The sequence below is a fragment of the Phyllopteryx taeniolatus genome, chromosome 12 (genome assembly GCF_024500385.1).
Source record: "Phyllopteryx taeniolatus isolate TA_2022b chromosome 12, UOR_Ptae_1.2, whole genome shotgun sequence".
NCBI lineage: Eukaryota > Metazoa > Chordata > Actinopteri > Syngnathiformes > Syngnathidae > Phyllopteryx > Phyllopteryx taeniolatus.
Window position 1 is genome coordinate 3,583,424 of NC_084513.1, and position 17,530 is coordinate 3,600,953.

General features: G+C 43.9%; 2 protein-coding genes across 2 annotated transcripts in view; both read left to right on the top strand.

Annotated features, from left to right (window-relative positions):
* cwc22 (CWC22 spliceosome associated protein homolog) overlaps nucleotides 1-7,442 on the top strand; it is a 30,439-nt gene extending 22,997 nt beyond the window's left edge. Inside the window, exons 16-20 of the mRNA XM_061792369.1 lie at nucleotides 1,244-1,396; nucleotides 4,036-4,163; nucleotides 4,369-4,470; nucleotides 4,793-4,971; nucleotides 6,805-7,442. Coding sequence (XP_061648353.1) covers nucleotides 1,244-1,396; nucleotides 4,036-4,163; nucleotides 4,369-4,470; nucleotides 4,793-4,971; nucleotides 6,805-7,259 — 1,017 coding nt within the window. The 3' untranslated portion in view covers nucleotides 7,260-7,442. The remainder of the gene's footprint in view (nucleotides 1-1,243; nucleotides 1,397-4,035; nucleotides 4,164-4,368; nucleotides 4,471-4,792; nucleotides 4,972-6,804) is intronic.
* Nucleotides 7,443-13,586: 6,144 nt separating this feature from the next.
* The window catches only part of LOC133487253 (zinc finger protein 385B-like), a 46,772-nt gene continuing 42,828 nt past the window's right edge, over nucleotides 13,587-17,530 (top strand). Inside the window, exon 1 of the mRNA XM_061793579.1 lies at nucleotides 13,587-13,739. The gene's annotated coding sequence lies outside the window, so the exon portion shown is untranslated. The remainder of the gene's footprint in view (nucleotides 13,740-17,530) is intronic.

The following is a 17,530-nucleotide window of genomic DNA, read 5'->3' on the forward strand; positions in this document are numbered from 1 at the left end:
CCCAGACAACTTAGCTCCTAGGATCACTGGGACACACAAACCCCTCCACCACGACAAGGTGACGGCTCAAGGAGGGGAAAAAACTGTTGCCATACCAAAAATAGCGTGTTCTAGACTTCAGAGGCTTGTCTTTTGTATTCCTCAGTTAACACTGCAGCCATGCTCTCTCTCTGCGCTGCGCTCTACACACAATAGACACTGGGGAACAATTTGAAGAAAAAAAATTTGAGTTCGATTTTTATGCTGATTAAAACTAAAATAGGCATGCTGATTCCAAAATTCCAGTCAGTTTTTTTTCTAGCACGTCAAGTTTGTTCTCCACAGCTTACCATCCAGATAAGCAACATTCCACTGATTAGCTAGTAAGACTTGCCAGCTGATTACGATTAGACTCATCTACAGCTACGGGGCTACTTGTTCGTGCAGTCACAGTGAGAGGTGTGCGCAGCTCCCAATATCTAATTACTAGCAATATCCGTAAACAGAAAGCTAGCATAGTAGGAATTAAGAGGATTTGTGCTGGCTTTTCTCTTAACCTTGTAACCATGGGCATACCGTTGTAAGTTCTATTTTGTTTTATGCTGTTTTTTTAGTTTTCAAAGCTTGTAACTATTCCATCTCAGTGTTTCATTTATATATTTCCTTTGTTCCACTTTTTCATCTCTCGTTGTTCAAAAAATTGACATGATAGAGGAAAAACTGAGAGCAGTTTTGCATTCCGCACCCAGAAATTAGTTGAAAACTGCTGTCAGACCTAACTCAACAGAAATTGTGTTCCCCAGTGCAATAGATATAACCATTATGACATGGCTGCCACGTCAGTATTCAACATGGCCACCACATAGGCACGGGAGGCACGTCTTTTGGAATAGGATCAAATAATATTGTATATCTGTGATCCTGAAATACGTCAGTCCCATTCTCTACCTGCATTGCGCCACAGCGCCAGTGAACAACAGCGGCCAATTCTGGAACTAACAGATGGCACATTAAGTGACAAATGGAAACTATTTTTGGACACATTGTTCACTCCCAACAATCCGTTTTATCCGATATCCGTTATATCGGGGTCTGTTTTATCGAGGTTCCGCTTTATTTTTAATTCCTCCCTTGAAAAGGTTTTGGTTTTTTTTCCAATTGACTTGTACAGCTTATGGTTCAAATGAAAAATGTTTTAATGACTTGGACATCTTAAAAACTGTAATTTATGAACAATAATGTGTGTGTGTGCATGTGCGTGTAGAGGTTCTGCCTGCTGAAAAAGGAGTACATGGAGAGCTTTGAGGCCATCTTTTCCGAGCAGTACGAGACCATCCACCGACTAGAGACCAACAAGCTGAGGAACGTGGCCAGACTCTTCGCTCACCTCCTCTACACTGACTCTGTCCCCTGGAGTGTAAGCACACAAACACGCACGTACGCACACACAATACATACACACGCGCATAGGATTTCAAAAGGGTGGATTGAAATTCCTTTGAAGTTTACGGCTGGGTAGTTGCACTTTGAAATTAGGGGAATGATCCAAATTGGAAACTTTCTTTGGGAATTGAGGCAAATTTAGGTCATTGACTGCTGTGGCCATTTATTTTTGTCAACTGGAGTCCAAGTGTTTACTGCCACTGTCGTATATATTCGTCAAGTACGGTTTTCAACGTGTCTGCTTGGATGAGGGTCTCGCCCAGCCAGTCTGTAGTGTGGAATTCAGCCTTGTAAACTGCTGTAATGACTTACAGATTCCTGTAGATGGCGACATTGAATCGCTTTGGATTTGAGATCAGCACAGATTTTGAGTAGAAGGTGGAGATTAGCCGGTGAATCTCGGTTTATGACGTTCATTATGAGGGAAAGCAATGCCAACACGTTGGAAGACACTCCAACAGAGTATATATTTGTATGGTATAAATGGAGAAAGCTTGCGTTGCGGTCGCGAGCAAAGATGACGAAGTTCATGGAGTAAATGGCGAATGCCAAGTAAAAAAGCCACTGACGTTCAAATGGAGCCATGCGGTGAGTCAGCGTCACTGTGCGTTTCTTAGTTGTATAACTCAAAGTAAATGATTATTTTGCCATCTAAGGCTTTTTCTCAGATGTGTTTTTGTTGTTTTAGGGTTTGATGTGTCACAAAATCCCAAAGAAATTAGGCATCAAATTCCACTGCATGACATGTTTCTTTTCCCAAAAATCTAATTTTCTACGCTTGTTGGTCAGAAACCTATGTTTTGGGTGTAACCAACCCATGCTCTAGTGATTACTAAAGAATGGAGAAAGCTAGAAACAAACTTTTTTTGTGGTGAAAGAAGAGATTCTATTCTTTGTTTTGGTAGGTTCAGTACTTCAGTACAATATGGGGCACTGTCCACTGAAAATAAGTTAATGGAGAGATCATCATATTCAAACATAAATATAGACATTTTGTTTTGTCATAAGCACATATCCGTGCAAAATACAGTGGAGTAAATAATTATTTGATCCCTCACTGATTTTGTAAGTTTAACGCACTGACAAAGACATGAGCGGTCTATAATTTTATTGGCAGGTTTATGTTAACAGGGAGAGAAAATACAGAAAATCACATTTTAAAAAGATTTAAAAAATCTACTTGCATTTCACTGAGTAAAGTATTCGTACAAACAAAAAGAAATTCTGGGTCCCACGGAAGAGTCCTCTCCCTTTAAGAAAGTACTCCTAATCTAAACCCGTTTGCTGTTTGAAAGACACAGGGTTCGCACGGTCATGAAAAACCTGGAAAAGTTATGGGAATTGAAAATGCATTTTCCACACCCTGGAAAACGTTTATATATATATATATATATATATATATATATATATATTTATTTTTTATTTTTTTGAAAAGTCATGGAAATATTGCATGAATAATTAAGATGCGTAAAACAAATAAAATGGTGTCACATGTGATTAAAATAAAAATTCTTACAATTCAAATTGACAGAAGTGCATCGTTGCACTTCTAGCAGTGTACGCCGGCATACGGGAAATGCGAGACGTCACAATGTTGGCGAGGGTTCACTGCCGTACTCAAACATCTTCTGAATGTGGATTTCAAAGATGGCAACGCAATGGCAGGAAAGTGCCATTTAAAAAAAATGAGTGGCTTTCTAAAGAGAGGTTGTATTTATTGGAAAATACAGAGTCAAACAATAAGGTTGGTGAAGGTTGAGCACTAGGCTCTCCCGCACGTGGCTCAGAACAGCGTCCGTACGAAAGAGACCGCAGAAGCTTTCGTCTGCTTGTTTTGTGGCCAAAACCGCTTCCTGTCGCGATGTCATGCAGTCTCTGACCAATCCTAACTTCGCTTCGGTGTCTGGGTGCGTTCGGAAACTCAGTCCGACGCTCTCGCGGCGCCCCGAGTTTGCGGTACTCAGAGACAGAGCGTGTTTCATTTTCTAATTTTAGTAATGAAACGTGTTGGCTATTGGCAGGGCTATGTCAGTCATCCGCCAAATTGAATGTGTCAGTTCCGCTCGTATCGAACGACACTCCAACAACGCTCTGAGTTACCAAAGGTTCCGGCGTGCAGAGAGCGCGCCCGCAGTGAGTTTCCCGGCGCACCCCGTGTTGATATTTTGTGCGTTTGTTGTGTCGGTGCGACTAAGTGTGATGCAACTATATGTTTATAAGGAGATCTGGGTGTGTATCTGTAATGGGATGTATTATAAAATGTGTGTCCAGTGTTGTGTAAGCGTTCAAGCAATAATTTCTATCAGTCTGATTGGTTCTTCGTCAGGTGCAGTGGTTTCTCTTTAAAAAAAAAAATTTTTTTTTAAACGCAAACTCCCCTCGAATGGCGCCATTTTTTTCCCATCTGAAGCTCGCTTGTAACTCAAATTTTTGCAAAAAAAAAAAAATTAACCAAGCATAAAACTTCATTTGTCAAGGTACTACTGTACTTGCATGAAATGTTTTTTTAGTCATTTATTCCCTTGAAAAGTTTACGACTTTGAAAACTGACAGAATTTCCAAGCCCTACCATCAAGTGATGTGAGTGGTGTTGTGGTTCTGGTTCTGCTCCAGGTTCTGGAGTGCATCAAGATCAGTGAAGAGACTACCACCTCATCCAGCAGAATTTTTGTCAAGATTCTCTTCCAGGAGCTCTGCGCTTACATGGGCCTGCCCAGACTCAACCAGCGCTTCAAAGATATGTACGTACACACACTTACACACGCAAGCAATAGTGAAAGCAAAACGTCAGGCCGGGCAGCAAAGCTCTTCCAGCAAAATGTGCTGCCTGGTTTGTCCCTCTCTCTCACAAACACACACGCACACACACAAGCAAGCACGCACAAACGTCTCATGGTACAATTTGGCCCATATTGTTCAAGTCTTGAATTTTTCTGTGTCTTTCAGGACCCTACAGAGTTTCTTCGAAGGTCTTTTTCCTCGCGACAATCCCCGAAACACTCGATTCGCCATCAATTTCTTCACATCCATCGGCCTGGGAGGTCTCACGTACGAAACACACATGCACACTTAACACGAACCATGTACGTTTACACACACAAACTCATCAAGATCCATATATGTTTACAGACGCACAAAAACACAGCAACACGCTAACAAGCTCTGTGTATGTTTACACACACAAGCGCATGCGCACACAGAGAAACACACAAATAAGATCCATGTATGTTTTTACACACACACAAACATATTAACAAGACCTATGTACATTTACAAACACACACAAGATCCAAGTATGTTTCGACACCTGCGCACACACGCATACACGTCTGTGTGCGGTTCTGCTAAAGTGTCGCATGTTGTCTTGCAGTGACGAATTGAGGGAACACCTGAAGAATGCCCCCAAGATGATCATGACTCAGAACCAGGAAGTGGAATCTTCCGACTCCTCTTCCTCTTCTGACTCCTCTTCTTCGTCCTCCTCTGACTCCTCCTCCTCTGACTCGTCCAGTGACTCGGATTCGTCGTCGTCCAGCAGCAGCAGCTCAGGTGCGTCTGCTACCTTCGAGCGCTGTCGGCCCGTGCATTTGCGACCTCATTCTTACCCCACTGAAACCACCTCCACGTCGCACCACTATGACATCAACGCAATTATACAAACTGTCAGTACCATTTAAAATAGAACAACATCTGGAGCAGTTCGCAATCAATATTTATACAATTGCATGACAAAAACATTGTCACATACGTCAGTGGTTGTCAAAAGTAGCACTTCAAACCTCTCCGAGTACCACCACAATAACCAACATTAGAATAGTACAGTAGGCCTAACAACAAAAGAAGGTTTTACTCCTAAAAAGTACATTACTGTAAGCCACTGTAACAAAATGCACAGTTTAGGTAAAGTTAAATAAAAATTGTACGTCAATAAAATTTTGAAAACAGATTAAATGCAAATGTACTTAACAGTTAAATACAACTGAACTGTTCTTAAAATGTACTGTACATGAAAAGTAAAAAAAAAAAGTACTGTACTGTTTTTTTTTTTTAAACAGGCTGTATGCATAGATACACACTTCATTTGAATGTGGTAGATTCTATTTCATGTTTGAAAAGTTGTACATTTTATTTTCTATTTAAGTCAGTGATAATTTTGAGTACCACTAGGTACCCTTTGAGAATCATTGAAATACAAAATACTCAAAGCAGATAGTAATTAATTAATGTATTGTGTGCAGATGATAACAGGCATGTTTTGATAGTCCAACTTGGTTAGAACCAGTTTTTCTCTTATCAGCGGATAGAAAAATGCTGACGCCATCCATGAGAGCTACCGCATTTTCACGACCATAAGGCACATCCATCGCTCCCACGCCGCTCGCAACTTCACTTTGAACGCCCTGTTCGCACCGAGTTCATTAATCCATTGCTCGAGTTGGTTTTCCAACTCGGGCCACCTCACCTTGTTTCCGCGGAAACTCCGCTTCGTTTTCCTGCTTGCGCCACTTCTTGATCTTGAATTCTCTCACGGCTGCTCGATTCCCATGTTCCTCCACGTAACTGATAGCTTGCAGTTTAAACTGTGCTTCGTAACCGCGTCTCTTCGTAGGTGCCGTATTCGACTGCGGTCAAGCCAGCCTCCACTCGTAAAGTAGCAGTCAAGCCAGCCGCCCCTAATTTTGTTCATACTAGGCATTATGGTAATAGGTCGCCAACTCGCAGAGAAAGCCACTTTCAAAATAAAAGCTTCCCAATAATACGGACGTCAATGCTCTTCGGTTAAGGAATGCAACCAGCAAAGTTAATTTGAATCTTGAGATGCATTAAAAAATATAGTTTATTTGATATCTTAGGAAAATAAATGGTAAATGGACTGCACTTATATAGCACTTTATCTACATCATCACAGTGCCCAAAGCGCTTTACAAAGCCTCACATTCACACACACATTCATAAACCAATGGACAACTGCTGCCATGCGAGGGGCTGCCAGGCCCACTGGGAGCAAATTAGGGTTCAGTGTCTTGCCCAAGGACACTTCGACATGCGGACAGTCGTAGCAGGGATTCGTACCTGTTCTACCTACTGAGCCAAAGCCACCCCAACATAATCCCATTGGTATCGCAAGACAAGTCCAGATCTGTGTGATAGACCACCAAGGACTCCACTAAAAGAGGTTTGATGAAGATCTGATATTGTATTTCAAAAGAAAAGTCTCCGAAAACTAATAAACTACATTTTTTAATGCATTTCAAGATTCAAATGAACCTTGCTGGTTCCTTAACCGAAGAGCATTGACGTCCGCTCGCCACTTGCCTCCACTTGTCGCCTGTCACTTTTACTGAATGATTGACAATGATTTTGTTTTTGATCCCCATCCAGACTCGGACACCAAACACAAGAAAAAGAGGAAGCAGAAAGGACAAAGTGACAAGAAAAAGAAAAAAGAGAAGACCAAGAGGAAGAAGAACCTTGACCACAGGGGGGACACGAAAGGACGTGGACGCCATGAAGAAGAGGGGAATGGGAGCCGGAAAAAAGAAGACGCTCGAGGGAGGGAGGACAGGAGAGGGAGGGAAGAAGAGAAGCGAGGGAGGGAAGAAGAGAAGCGAGGCAGGGAGGAGGAGAAGCGAGGGAGGGAGGAGGAGAAAAAACGAGGGAGAGGAGAGGTCAGCAGCAGGAGGGAGGAGGATGACAGAAGGGGAAGGAGGGAGGAGGACAGAAGAGGGAGAGAGGACAAACGAGGGAGAGAAGATGAGAATCGAGGGAGGGGGAGAGAGGAGGAGAGGAACAAGGAGAACAGAGACGGCAACAGAGACGACAGGAGGCGGCGATGAACACTGCTCACTCTTTTGACCCTTTAGATTTTCTTATAATGTCCATCCATCCATTTTCTGAGCCGCTTCTCCTCACTAGGGTCGCGGGCGTGCTGGAGCCTATCCCAGCTGTCATCGGGCAGGAGGCGGGGTTTCTTATAATGTGATTGAGAAAAAAAAAACATTAAAGTTGTCATTTTTCAATGTTTGCTTTCTTGTTGGCTGTATTGGAAACTACTCCCACCTATCTCCTATATGGTGAGTCGGCCATTTTATAGTGAGTAAATCCTTTATTTATCCATCCATCCATCAATTTTCTACCGCTTATCCGAGGTCGGGTCGCGGGGGCAGTAGCTTTAGCAGGGACGCCCACACTTCCCTCTCCCGAGCCACTTCATCCAGCTCTTCCGGGGGGGGGGAAGGATGTGGTCTTTCCAGCGTGTCTTGGGTCGTCCCCGGGGTCTCCTCCCGGTGGGACGTGCCCGAAACACCTCACTAAAGAGGCATCCGAATCAGATGCCCCAGCCACCTCATCTGGCTCCTCTCAATGTAGAGGAGCAGCGGCTCTTGAGATCCTCCCGGATGACCGAGCTTCTCACCCTATCTCTAAGGGAGAGCCCGGACACCCTGGGGAGGAAACTCATTTCAGCAGCTTGTATCCGGGATCTCGTTCTTTCGGTCATGACCCACAGCTCGTGACCATAGGTGAGTGTAGGAACGTAGATCGACCGGTAAATCGAGAGCTTCGCCTTTCGGCTTAGCTCATTCTTTACCACAACGGACCGATACAAAGTCCGCATCACTGCAGATGCTGCACCGATCCGCCTGTCGATCGCCCGTTCCATTCTTCCCTCACTCGTGAACAAGACCCCAAGATACTTGAACTCCAACACTTGGGGCAGGATCTCATCCCCGACCTGGAGAGGGCACCCCACCCTTTTCCGACATAGGACCATGGTCTCACATTTGGAGATGCTGATTCTCATCCCAGCCGCTTCTCACTCTGCTTCGAACTGCTCCAGTGAGAGTTGGAGGTCACGGCTTGATGAAGCCAACAGAACCACATCATCTGCAAAAAGCAGAGATGCAATACTGAGGCCACCAAACCAGACCCCCTCTACGCCTCGGCTGCGCCACCAGGAACGAGTCCGACTTACTGCCGGATATGCGGACCAAACTCTGACTCCGGTCGTACAGGTACCGAACAGCCTGTATCAGGGGGTTCGGTACCCCATACTCCCGAAGCACCCCCCACAGGACTCCCCGAGAGACACAGTTGAACGTCTTCTCCAAGTCCACAAAACACATGTAGACTGGTTGGGCGAACTCCCCTGCACCCTCGAGGACCTTGCCGAGGGTGTTGAGCTGGTCCACTGTTCCACAGCCAGAACGAAAACCACACTGCTCCTCCTGAATCTGAGATTCGACTTCCCGACGGACCCTCCTCTCCAGCACCCCTGAATAGACCTTACCAGGGAGGCTGAGAAGTGTGATCCCCCTGTAGTTGGAACACAGTCTCTGGTCCCCTTTCTTAAAAAGGGGGACCACCACCCCAGTCTGCCAATCCAGAGGCACTGTCCCCGATGTCCATGCGATGTTGCAGTAGCGTGTCAACCAGGACAGCCCCACAACATCCAGAGCCTTTAGGAACTCCGGGCAAATCTCATCCACCCCCGGAGCCTTGCCACCGAGGAGCTTTTTAACCACCTCGGTGACCTCAACCCCAGAGATAGGAGAGCCCGCCTCAGAGAACCCAGACTCTGCTCCCTCATGGGAAGGCGTGTCGGTGGAATTGAGGAAGTATTCGGCCCACCGACTCACAATGTACCGAGTTGAGGTCAGCAGCGCACCGTCCCAGTGTTGATGGTGTACTGCTTTCCCCTCCTGAGATCCCAGATGGTAGACCAGAATTTCCTCGAAGCCGTCCGGAAGTCTTTCTCCATCCCCTCACCGAACTCCTCCCATACCAGAGATTTTGCTTCAGCGACCACCAAAGCTGATTTTCCGCTTGGCCAGCCGGTACCCATCAGCTGCCTCAGGAGTCCCACAGCCCAAAAAAGCCCGATAGGACTCCTCCTTCAGCTTGACTGCATCAGACCAACGGGTTCGGGGATTGCCGCCACGAAAGCACAGGCCACCTTACGGCCACAGTTCCGATCGGCCGCCTCAGCAATGGAGGCTTCTCATAAGAGATTCTGCAAGACGTTCCCAGCAGACCCTCACAATATATTTGGGCCTGCAACGTCGGACCGGCATCTTCCCCCACCATCGGAGCCAACTCACCACCAGGTGGTGATCAGTTGTTAGCTCCGCCCCTCTCGTCACCCATGTGTCTAAGACATGCGGCCGCAAGTCAGATGACACGACCACAAAGTCGATCATCGACCTAGGGTGTCCTGGTGCCAAGTGCACGTGTGGACACCCTTATGCTTGAACATGGTGTTCGTTATGGACAATCCGTGATGAGCACAGAAGTCAAATAACAGAACACCGCTCAGGTTCTGATCAGGGGGGACGTTCCTCCCAATTATCCCCTTCCAGGTCTCACTGTCATTGCCCACGTGAGCATTGAAGTCCCCCAGCAGAACGATGGAGTCCCCAGCGTGAGCGCTCTCCAGCACCCCCTCGAAGAACTCCAAAAAGGGTGGGTACTCTGAACTGCTGTTTGGTGCATAAGCACAAAGAACAGTCAGGACACGTCCCCTCACCCGAAGGCGGAAGGAGGCTACCCTCTCGTCCACCGGGGTGAACCCCAACGTACAGGCGCCGAGTCGGGGGGCAATAAGTATACCCACACCTGCTCGGCGCCTCTCACCGTGGGCAACTCCAGAGTGGAAGAGAGTCCATCCCCTCTCAAGAGGACTCGTACCAGAGCCCAAGCTGTGTGTGGAGGCGAGTCCGACTATATCTAGTCGGAACTTCTTGACCTCACACACCAGCTCGGGCTCCTTCCCTGCCAGAGAGGTGACATTCCACGTACCTAGAGCCAGCTTCTGTAGCCGGGGATCGGATCGCCGTGGCCCCTGCCTTCGGCCACCGCCCAGCTCGCACTGCACCCGACCCCTATGGCCCCTCCCACAGGTGGTGAGCGCATGGGAAGGGGGACCCACATTACTCTTTCGGCCTGTGCCCGGCCGGGCCTGCTCCCATGGGGCCCGGCCAGGCGCTCGCCTTCGAGCCCCACCTCCAGGCCTGGCTCCAGAAGGGGGCCCCGGTGACCCGCGTCCAGGCAAGGGAAAATTGAGTCCATAGTTTGTCGTCGTCATAAGGGGCATAAAGCTCCAGACAACTTTGCTCCTAGGATAATTCGGACACATAAGGTGACGGCTTCCAGGAGGGGTCCTTTATATATAAATTAAATAAATATATATATAAATATATATAAAAAATATATATATATATAAATAAATATATATATATATATATAAAATTCCAATGAAGTTGGGCCGTTGTGTTAAAACATAAAAACAGAATACAATGATTTGCAAATCATGTTCAACTTATGGCTGTAACACGTTCCAAAAAAGTTGGGACAGGTGGCAAAAAAGACTGAGAAAGTTGAGGAATGCTCATCAAACACCTGTTTGGAACATCCCACAGGTGAACAGGCTAATTGGGAACAGGTGGGTGCCACGATTGGGTATAAAAGGAGCTTCCCTGAATTGCTCAGTCATTCACAAGCAAAGATGGGGCGAGGTTCACCTCTTCGTGAACAAGTGCGTGAGTAAATAGTCGAACAGTTTAAGGACAATGTTCTGCAACGTACAGTTGCAAGGAATTTAGGGATTTCATCATCTACGGTCCATAATATCATCAAAAGATTCCGAGAATCTGGAGAAATTACTGCATGTAAGCGGCAAGGCCGAAAACCAACATTGAATGCCCGTGACCTTCGATCCTTCAGCCAGCACTGCATCAAAAACTGTCATCAATGTGTAAAGGAAATCACCACATGGGCTCAGGACCACTTCAGAAACCCAATGTCAGTAAATACAGTTGTTTAAGTGTAACTTAAAACTCTACTATGCAAAGCAAAAGCCATTTATCAACAACACCCAAAAAAGCCAGCATCTGTGATTGTATGGGGCTGTGTTAGTGCCAATGGCATGGGTAACTTACACATCTGTGAAGGCAACATTAATGCTGACAGGTACATACAGGTTTTGGAGAACCATATGCTGCCATCCAAGCGACGTCTTTTTCATGGACGCCCCTGCTTATTTCAGAAAGACAATGCCAAACCACATTCTGCACGTGTTACAACAGCGTGGCTTCGTCGTAAAAGAGTGCGGGTACTAGACTGGCCTGCCTGCAGTCCAGACCTGTCTCCCATTGAAAATGTGTGGCGCATTATGAAGCGTAAAATACGACAACTGAGACCCAGACTGTTGAACAGCTGAAGCTGTACATCAAGCAAGAATGGGAAAGAATTCCACCGACAAAGCTTCAACAATTCGTGTCCTCATTCCCAAACGTTTATTGAATGTTGTTAAAAGAAAAGGTGATGTAACACAGTGGTAAACATGGAACGTGTTGCAGCCATAAAATTCTACGTTAATGATTATTTGCTAAAAACAATCAAGTTTATCAGTTTGAACATTAGATATCTTGTCTTTGTAGTGTATTCAATTAAATATAGTTTGAACATGATTTGCAAATCATTGTATTCTGCTTTTATTTATGTTTAACACAACGTCCCAACTTCCTCAACTTACCTTCCAATATTGTGCACATAAAAGTAAAACAAAAGTTGTACCTTGCTAAATGTTTGGAATTGAGATTAAAAGCAAATGTATGGAACTTCAAAGTTAAATACAACTGACTGGCAGTGCGGCACTATGGATGACTGGTTAGAGCGTCTGCCTCACAGTTCTGAGGACCTGGGTTCAATCCCTGGCCCCGCCTGTGTGGAGTTTGCATGTTCAGGATGGATGGATGGTTGGATGTACTTAGGCAGTGATTCTTTTGCAGGCCACTAGAGGGCACCCACTAGTAGCACACTTGGAGAGTCATGTACTGCAGCATCAAGGAGTCAAATCAATCCAAATGTCAGAGGTGGTAAAAGTACTCATACTCTTGTACTTAAGTAGAAGTACTTCGATGCTTGTAGCAAAAAAAAAAAAAAAAAGGCTGATGAAATTAGAAGCACTAATTAACCTAAGTAAAATAAAAAATAAAAAAATAATAGACAGTCCCTCTGTCCTTCATTCCTTCCTTTCATACATCAGTTTCCTTCCCTCCCTTTATCCTAGCTTCCATTTTTCCCTATGCTGGAGCCTATCCCAGCTAACTGCGGGCAGGAGGAAGGGTACACCCTGAACCGGTTGTCAGCCAATCGCAGGGCACATAGAAACAAACCACCATTCACACCTATGGGCAATTTAGAGTCATCAATTCACCGACCATGCATGTTCTTGGATTGTGGGAGTACCCGGAGAAAACCCACGCAGGCACAGGGGAGAACGTGCAAACGGGAGTGCTGGATTTGAACTCGGGTCCTCAAAACTGTGAGGCGGATGTGCTAACCAGTCGGCAACCGTGCCGCCTATTCGGTATATATGAAACCTAAATGTTCCAACTTGGGGGCTCGGGGTATGCCGCCCACCCCAGAATGCCGCCCTGTGCGGTCACACACTTCCCAACTTCTGCCATTTTCTACAGTCAATGTTTCATTGCCTCATTATAGTATTACATATTGATAAGAAATTGACTAGTTTGGAAGTCACACGTCAAGGATAATAGTTTGTTCAACCATTCAATTGACTTTAAAAGGAGTTTGGTAACAAACAAACAAAAGAAAAATGCTTGCAATAGCTCAGTTTTTTTTAGTTATTACATATGATGATTTGGAATTTTGGTGCAAATTGTAGCAATGGAAGTTGATGCAGATGATTTACTTTTAAGAGCCACATAAAATAATGCGGCGGGCCGGATGTGGCCCCCGGGCCTTAAGTTCTATCCTTTCTATTCTATAAACGTTCTGTCCTTCCTTTTCTTATGTCCTTGATTCCTTCCCTCCTATTTTCCTTCCTTTCATCCTTCCTTTTGTTACCTCCTTGTTTCCTTCTTTCCTTTCAAACATCCTTCTATCCTACCTTAATCCTTCATCCTTTCTTTTGTCCTTCCTTGTTACCTTCCATACTTTCTCTTCTACCTTCCTTCTTTCCTTCCGATCCTCGACTCCTTCCTTGCTCCCTTCTTACCTTGCATCCTTCCTTCCATCCGTAAATCTTTCCAAGCTTCCTTCCTCCCGCCCTCCATGACGTCACCGCCAGCTAGTGCGTTGACTGTAAACAAACACGAGCGCACGTGTGCCAAATGCGCGTGCGCCTTGCACGCGCAAGCGCAGTGGTGCCGCTGGGCCGCTTGGCGTGCGCGCGCGCGCGGTCCAGAACCCGTTCGGCCGTCTCGGGCGCAGTCAGTTGCGTTGCCGGTCAGTGGATGATTCTCGATCGGGCGACGAGCGGAAATCCTCATCTTCATTGTCATCTTCTTCCTCTGGTAAGTCGTCAAATGCATCATCACATCCCCTTTTTTTGTCATTGCTGTAAATGTGCCAATATTGCAAGTGCTACAAAACTAGAACTATAAACTATACGCACACTTGCAAAGAGTCCTGTGTTATCTGGTGACTTTGGGATTCATTTCACCTCTTTGCATTTTTTTTTTATTTTTGAAACAATCCCAACTTTTTTTTTTTTTTGGCCCAACATTATTCTCATAGAAATAACCTTTTTAATATCAATTTCTTCGATATAGAATGATGACTAGTTTTGTCTGTTTCCATTCTGCGTTGGTGTGTAGCGCCCCCTGCCTGCAACAATTGCTCCACTACTTCAATGATTTGTTCAGTATTGAAGTCATTCAGTTTTCATTGATAATCGGAGTTAGTAATATTAGTTAGCGATACAATACATCATTTATGGAAGTAGTTAGCAGTTCAATGACTTATTCAATTGCCAGGACTATAGTCGTAGTTAGTAATAGTTCAATTACTTGTTGGTTGATAGAGGTTAGTAGTAATGCAATCATTTTTCATTGATCGTAGTGTTTGGTAATAATAAGTCAATTAAGTGATATCGTACTAGTTAGTGGTAATTCATTTACTTTTAAGTCACCATAGTTGTTAGTAGTGATTTTTGATTGATACTAGTGGTTAGTAATTTAATGATTTGTAATTGTAGTTAATAGTAATTCAATAAATTTTTCATGGTAGTAATATTAGTTAATAGAAATTCAATCGCTGTATAGACATTACTGTAGTAGTTACAAGTTTTTAGGAATTCGGTTAAATTTCATTGATGGTAGTTAGTAATAGTACCGTGGTGCCTTGAGATACAAGTGACCTGACATGAGTTTTTCAAGATACTGTTTGGCCAATTTTATGCTCTGACTTGCGAGCAAAAAAAAAAAAAAAAAGTATATTCAAGCGCTGTATGATGGCAGCAAACTCAACACGCTCAACAATAAGCAGCCAGCGAGTGAAAAATTGTGAAAAAGATGCTTACTGCCACTCCTAGCTGAAGTTTAATGACGTGTATTTCAGACAACCAAATAGCTTTGCGTTGAATAAAGTCCATGTAGCTCAATGCTAACAAACCATGCAAAACGCCATAGACTGGCTAACAAATGGCATCGGCGTTGCTGTGATAGAACCCTTGAAGCAACAGATATTTGAACACAAGTGGTGGATGGAGCAATGTAAAAAGACAATATAACAATACTCCAGACACGTTCTTTATCCTCTGCAAAGAACTAATATTACTGCCACTTAATGGGGAGCTGTGACCGTCTCCATGTAATTGTTCATTTTTTTTTTTTTTTTTTTTTTTTATTTAATTATGTCATTATGTATGTTTTAAATTAGTACAATAGTATAGAGTGCCATTTTTTCTCTCTTAAATTTGGGGTCAGGCTGGAACAGATTAATGGCATTTACATTAATTTCAGTGGGGAAAGATGATTTGAGAAATGAGTGTTTACAGTTACAAGCATGGTCCCGTAAAAAAACTTGTAACTCAAGGCACCATTCTAGTAATTGAATGGCTTGTTTGAATTGTAAGGCCCACAGACGAAGTCGGTCCCAGAGTGTTTTTTTTTTTGTGTATTCGTTGTAGTAGTTAAGTTTCAAGTTTGACTCAATATTCATCTGTTATTTTTCTGGATAATTAAATTTGTATTTGTGCTCCACAAAGTCGTCCTCTTCGTCTCCTCCACATAAATCAATGGGACCTATTTATGGACCATGACAGCATTACACCCCCTTGTATGTATTTGTGCCTGTGCCAGGACTCCACCAGCTTGAGAAGCAGCATGTTGTTACGTCACATCACTTTGCAACCTACATGCACGCACAAAGCAAAGATGTGTGTGCGTGTGCGTTTTGTTCATTTGAATTTGATGTCAGCCATGTTGTTCAACACAGATGTTCATATGCCTTAAAGGACTCAATTAATTGTTCTAATTAAGACTCTCCATCCATCCATTTTCTGTGCCGCTTCTCCTCACTCGGGTCACGGGCGTGCTGGAGCCTATCCCAGCTGACGAGGGGTGGGGTACACCCTGAACTGGTCGTGAGCCAATCGCAGGGCACATAGAAACAAACAACCATTCGCACTCACATTCACACCTACGGGCAATTTAGAGTCTTCAATTAACCTACCATGCATGTTTTTGGGATGCGGGAGGAAACCGGAGTGCCCGGAGAAAAGAACATGCAGGCGAGGCCGGGATTTGAACCCCGGTCGTCAGAACTGTGAGGCAGATGTGCTAACCAGTCATTCACCGTGCCGGCTAATTAAGAATATGAAAGCACTTAATTACAAAGACACTGTATTTTTATGTGTGTGTGTTTGCACCTGCTTGCCGTGTTATGGAAGTAAATTTTAATTAGCGTAAAGGAGATGATGCTAATCTAATGTGATTGGGAATTTTTTTAGTCCAAACACAACTGGCATTCAGCTGTTGTGTGTGTTTGCGTGCATGTGTCTAAGTCGGCCATCGGTGTTGTAGTGCGTCGTCACACTAATGTCTCTAAGGTATTCCCAATGAAGGTCATAAATTAGCCATATATTTCCTTATTCAGTGACATCACTATATATGAATTTTTATACTGCATGTAACGGACTTAGATAGTGCCACCACTCAAAATCCCCAAACTCCCTGATCACAATGTGGTTGACAACTATTTAGTCCACTAAATAAAAATATGTATATAGTGATTAGGGAGTATTCGATTCATCATTTCAGCCCGAGAGTCAACTGTCAAAATTACGAGATAAGGATTTATATTTAGTGGACTATATAGTTGACTCTCAGGCTAACATGATTAATCAAAGTATTCCATAATCACACATTTTTACTTCGTCCTAGTTAACTCTAGGACTGAAACGATTAATCGAATACTCCCTAATTACGATATGGATTTTGAGTCCACTTTTTTAGTGAACTACATATAAATATACAAAATCCCTACAGTGCCGTGAAACAGTATTGGCCCCTTTCTCAATTTTGCATTTTTTTCTTTTTTATTTATTTATTTATTTTTTTTGCATAGGTTCCCCAATTTAAAGTTTAAGCCCATCAAACAAATGAAAATATCAATGATAACCCAAGTAAACATAAAATGCAATTTCAAATAGTGATTTTATTCATTAGGGGGGAAAAAAATACTATTCGAAGCTACCTAGGCCTGTGTGAAAAAGTAATGGCCCCCGAAACCGAATGACTGGTTGGGCCACCCTCAGCAGCAACAACTGAAATGAAGCGTTTTCAATAACTGGCAATGGGTCTTTCACATCTCTGACGAGATATTTTGGCCCATTCTTCTTTGCATAATTGTTTTAATTCAGCAACAAAGGAGGCTTTTGTAGCATGAACGACTTTTTAAGGTCATGCCACAGCATTTCAATCAGAATCAAATCCAGACTTTGACTAGGCCCCTCCAAATTTTATTTATTTATTTATTTTTTAAGCCATTCAGAAGTTGATTTGCTGGTGTGTTTTCGATCGTTATCCTGCTGCAGAACCCAAGTGCGCTTCAGCTTGAGGTCATAAACTGATGGCCGAACATTCTCCTTCAGGATTATCTGGTAAAGAGCAGAATTCATGGTTCCATCAATCACAGCAAGTTGTCCAAGTCCTGAAGGAACAAAGCAGCCCCAGACCATCAAACTACCACCACCATGTTTGATTGTTGGTATGGTGTTTTTTTTTTAAAATGCTGTGTTACATTTACGCCAAATGTAACAAGATACAGATGTTCCAAAAAGTTCACTTTGTGACCTCCTGGA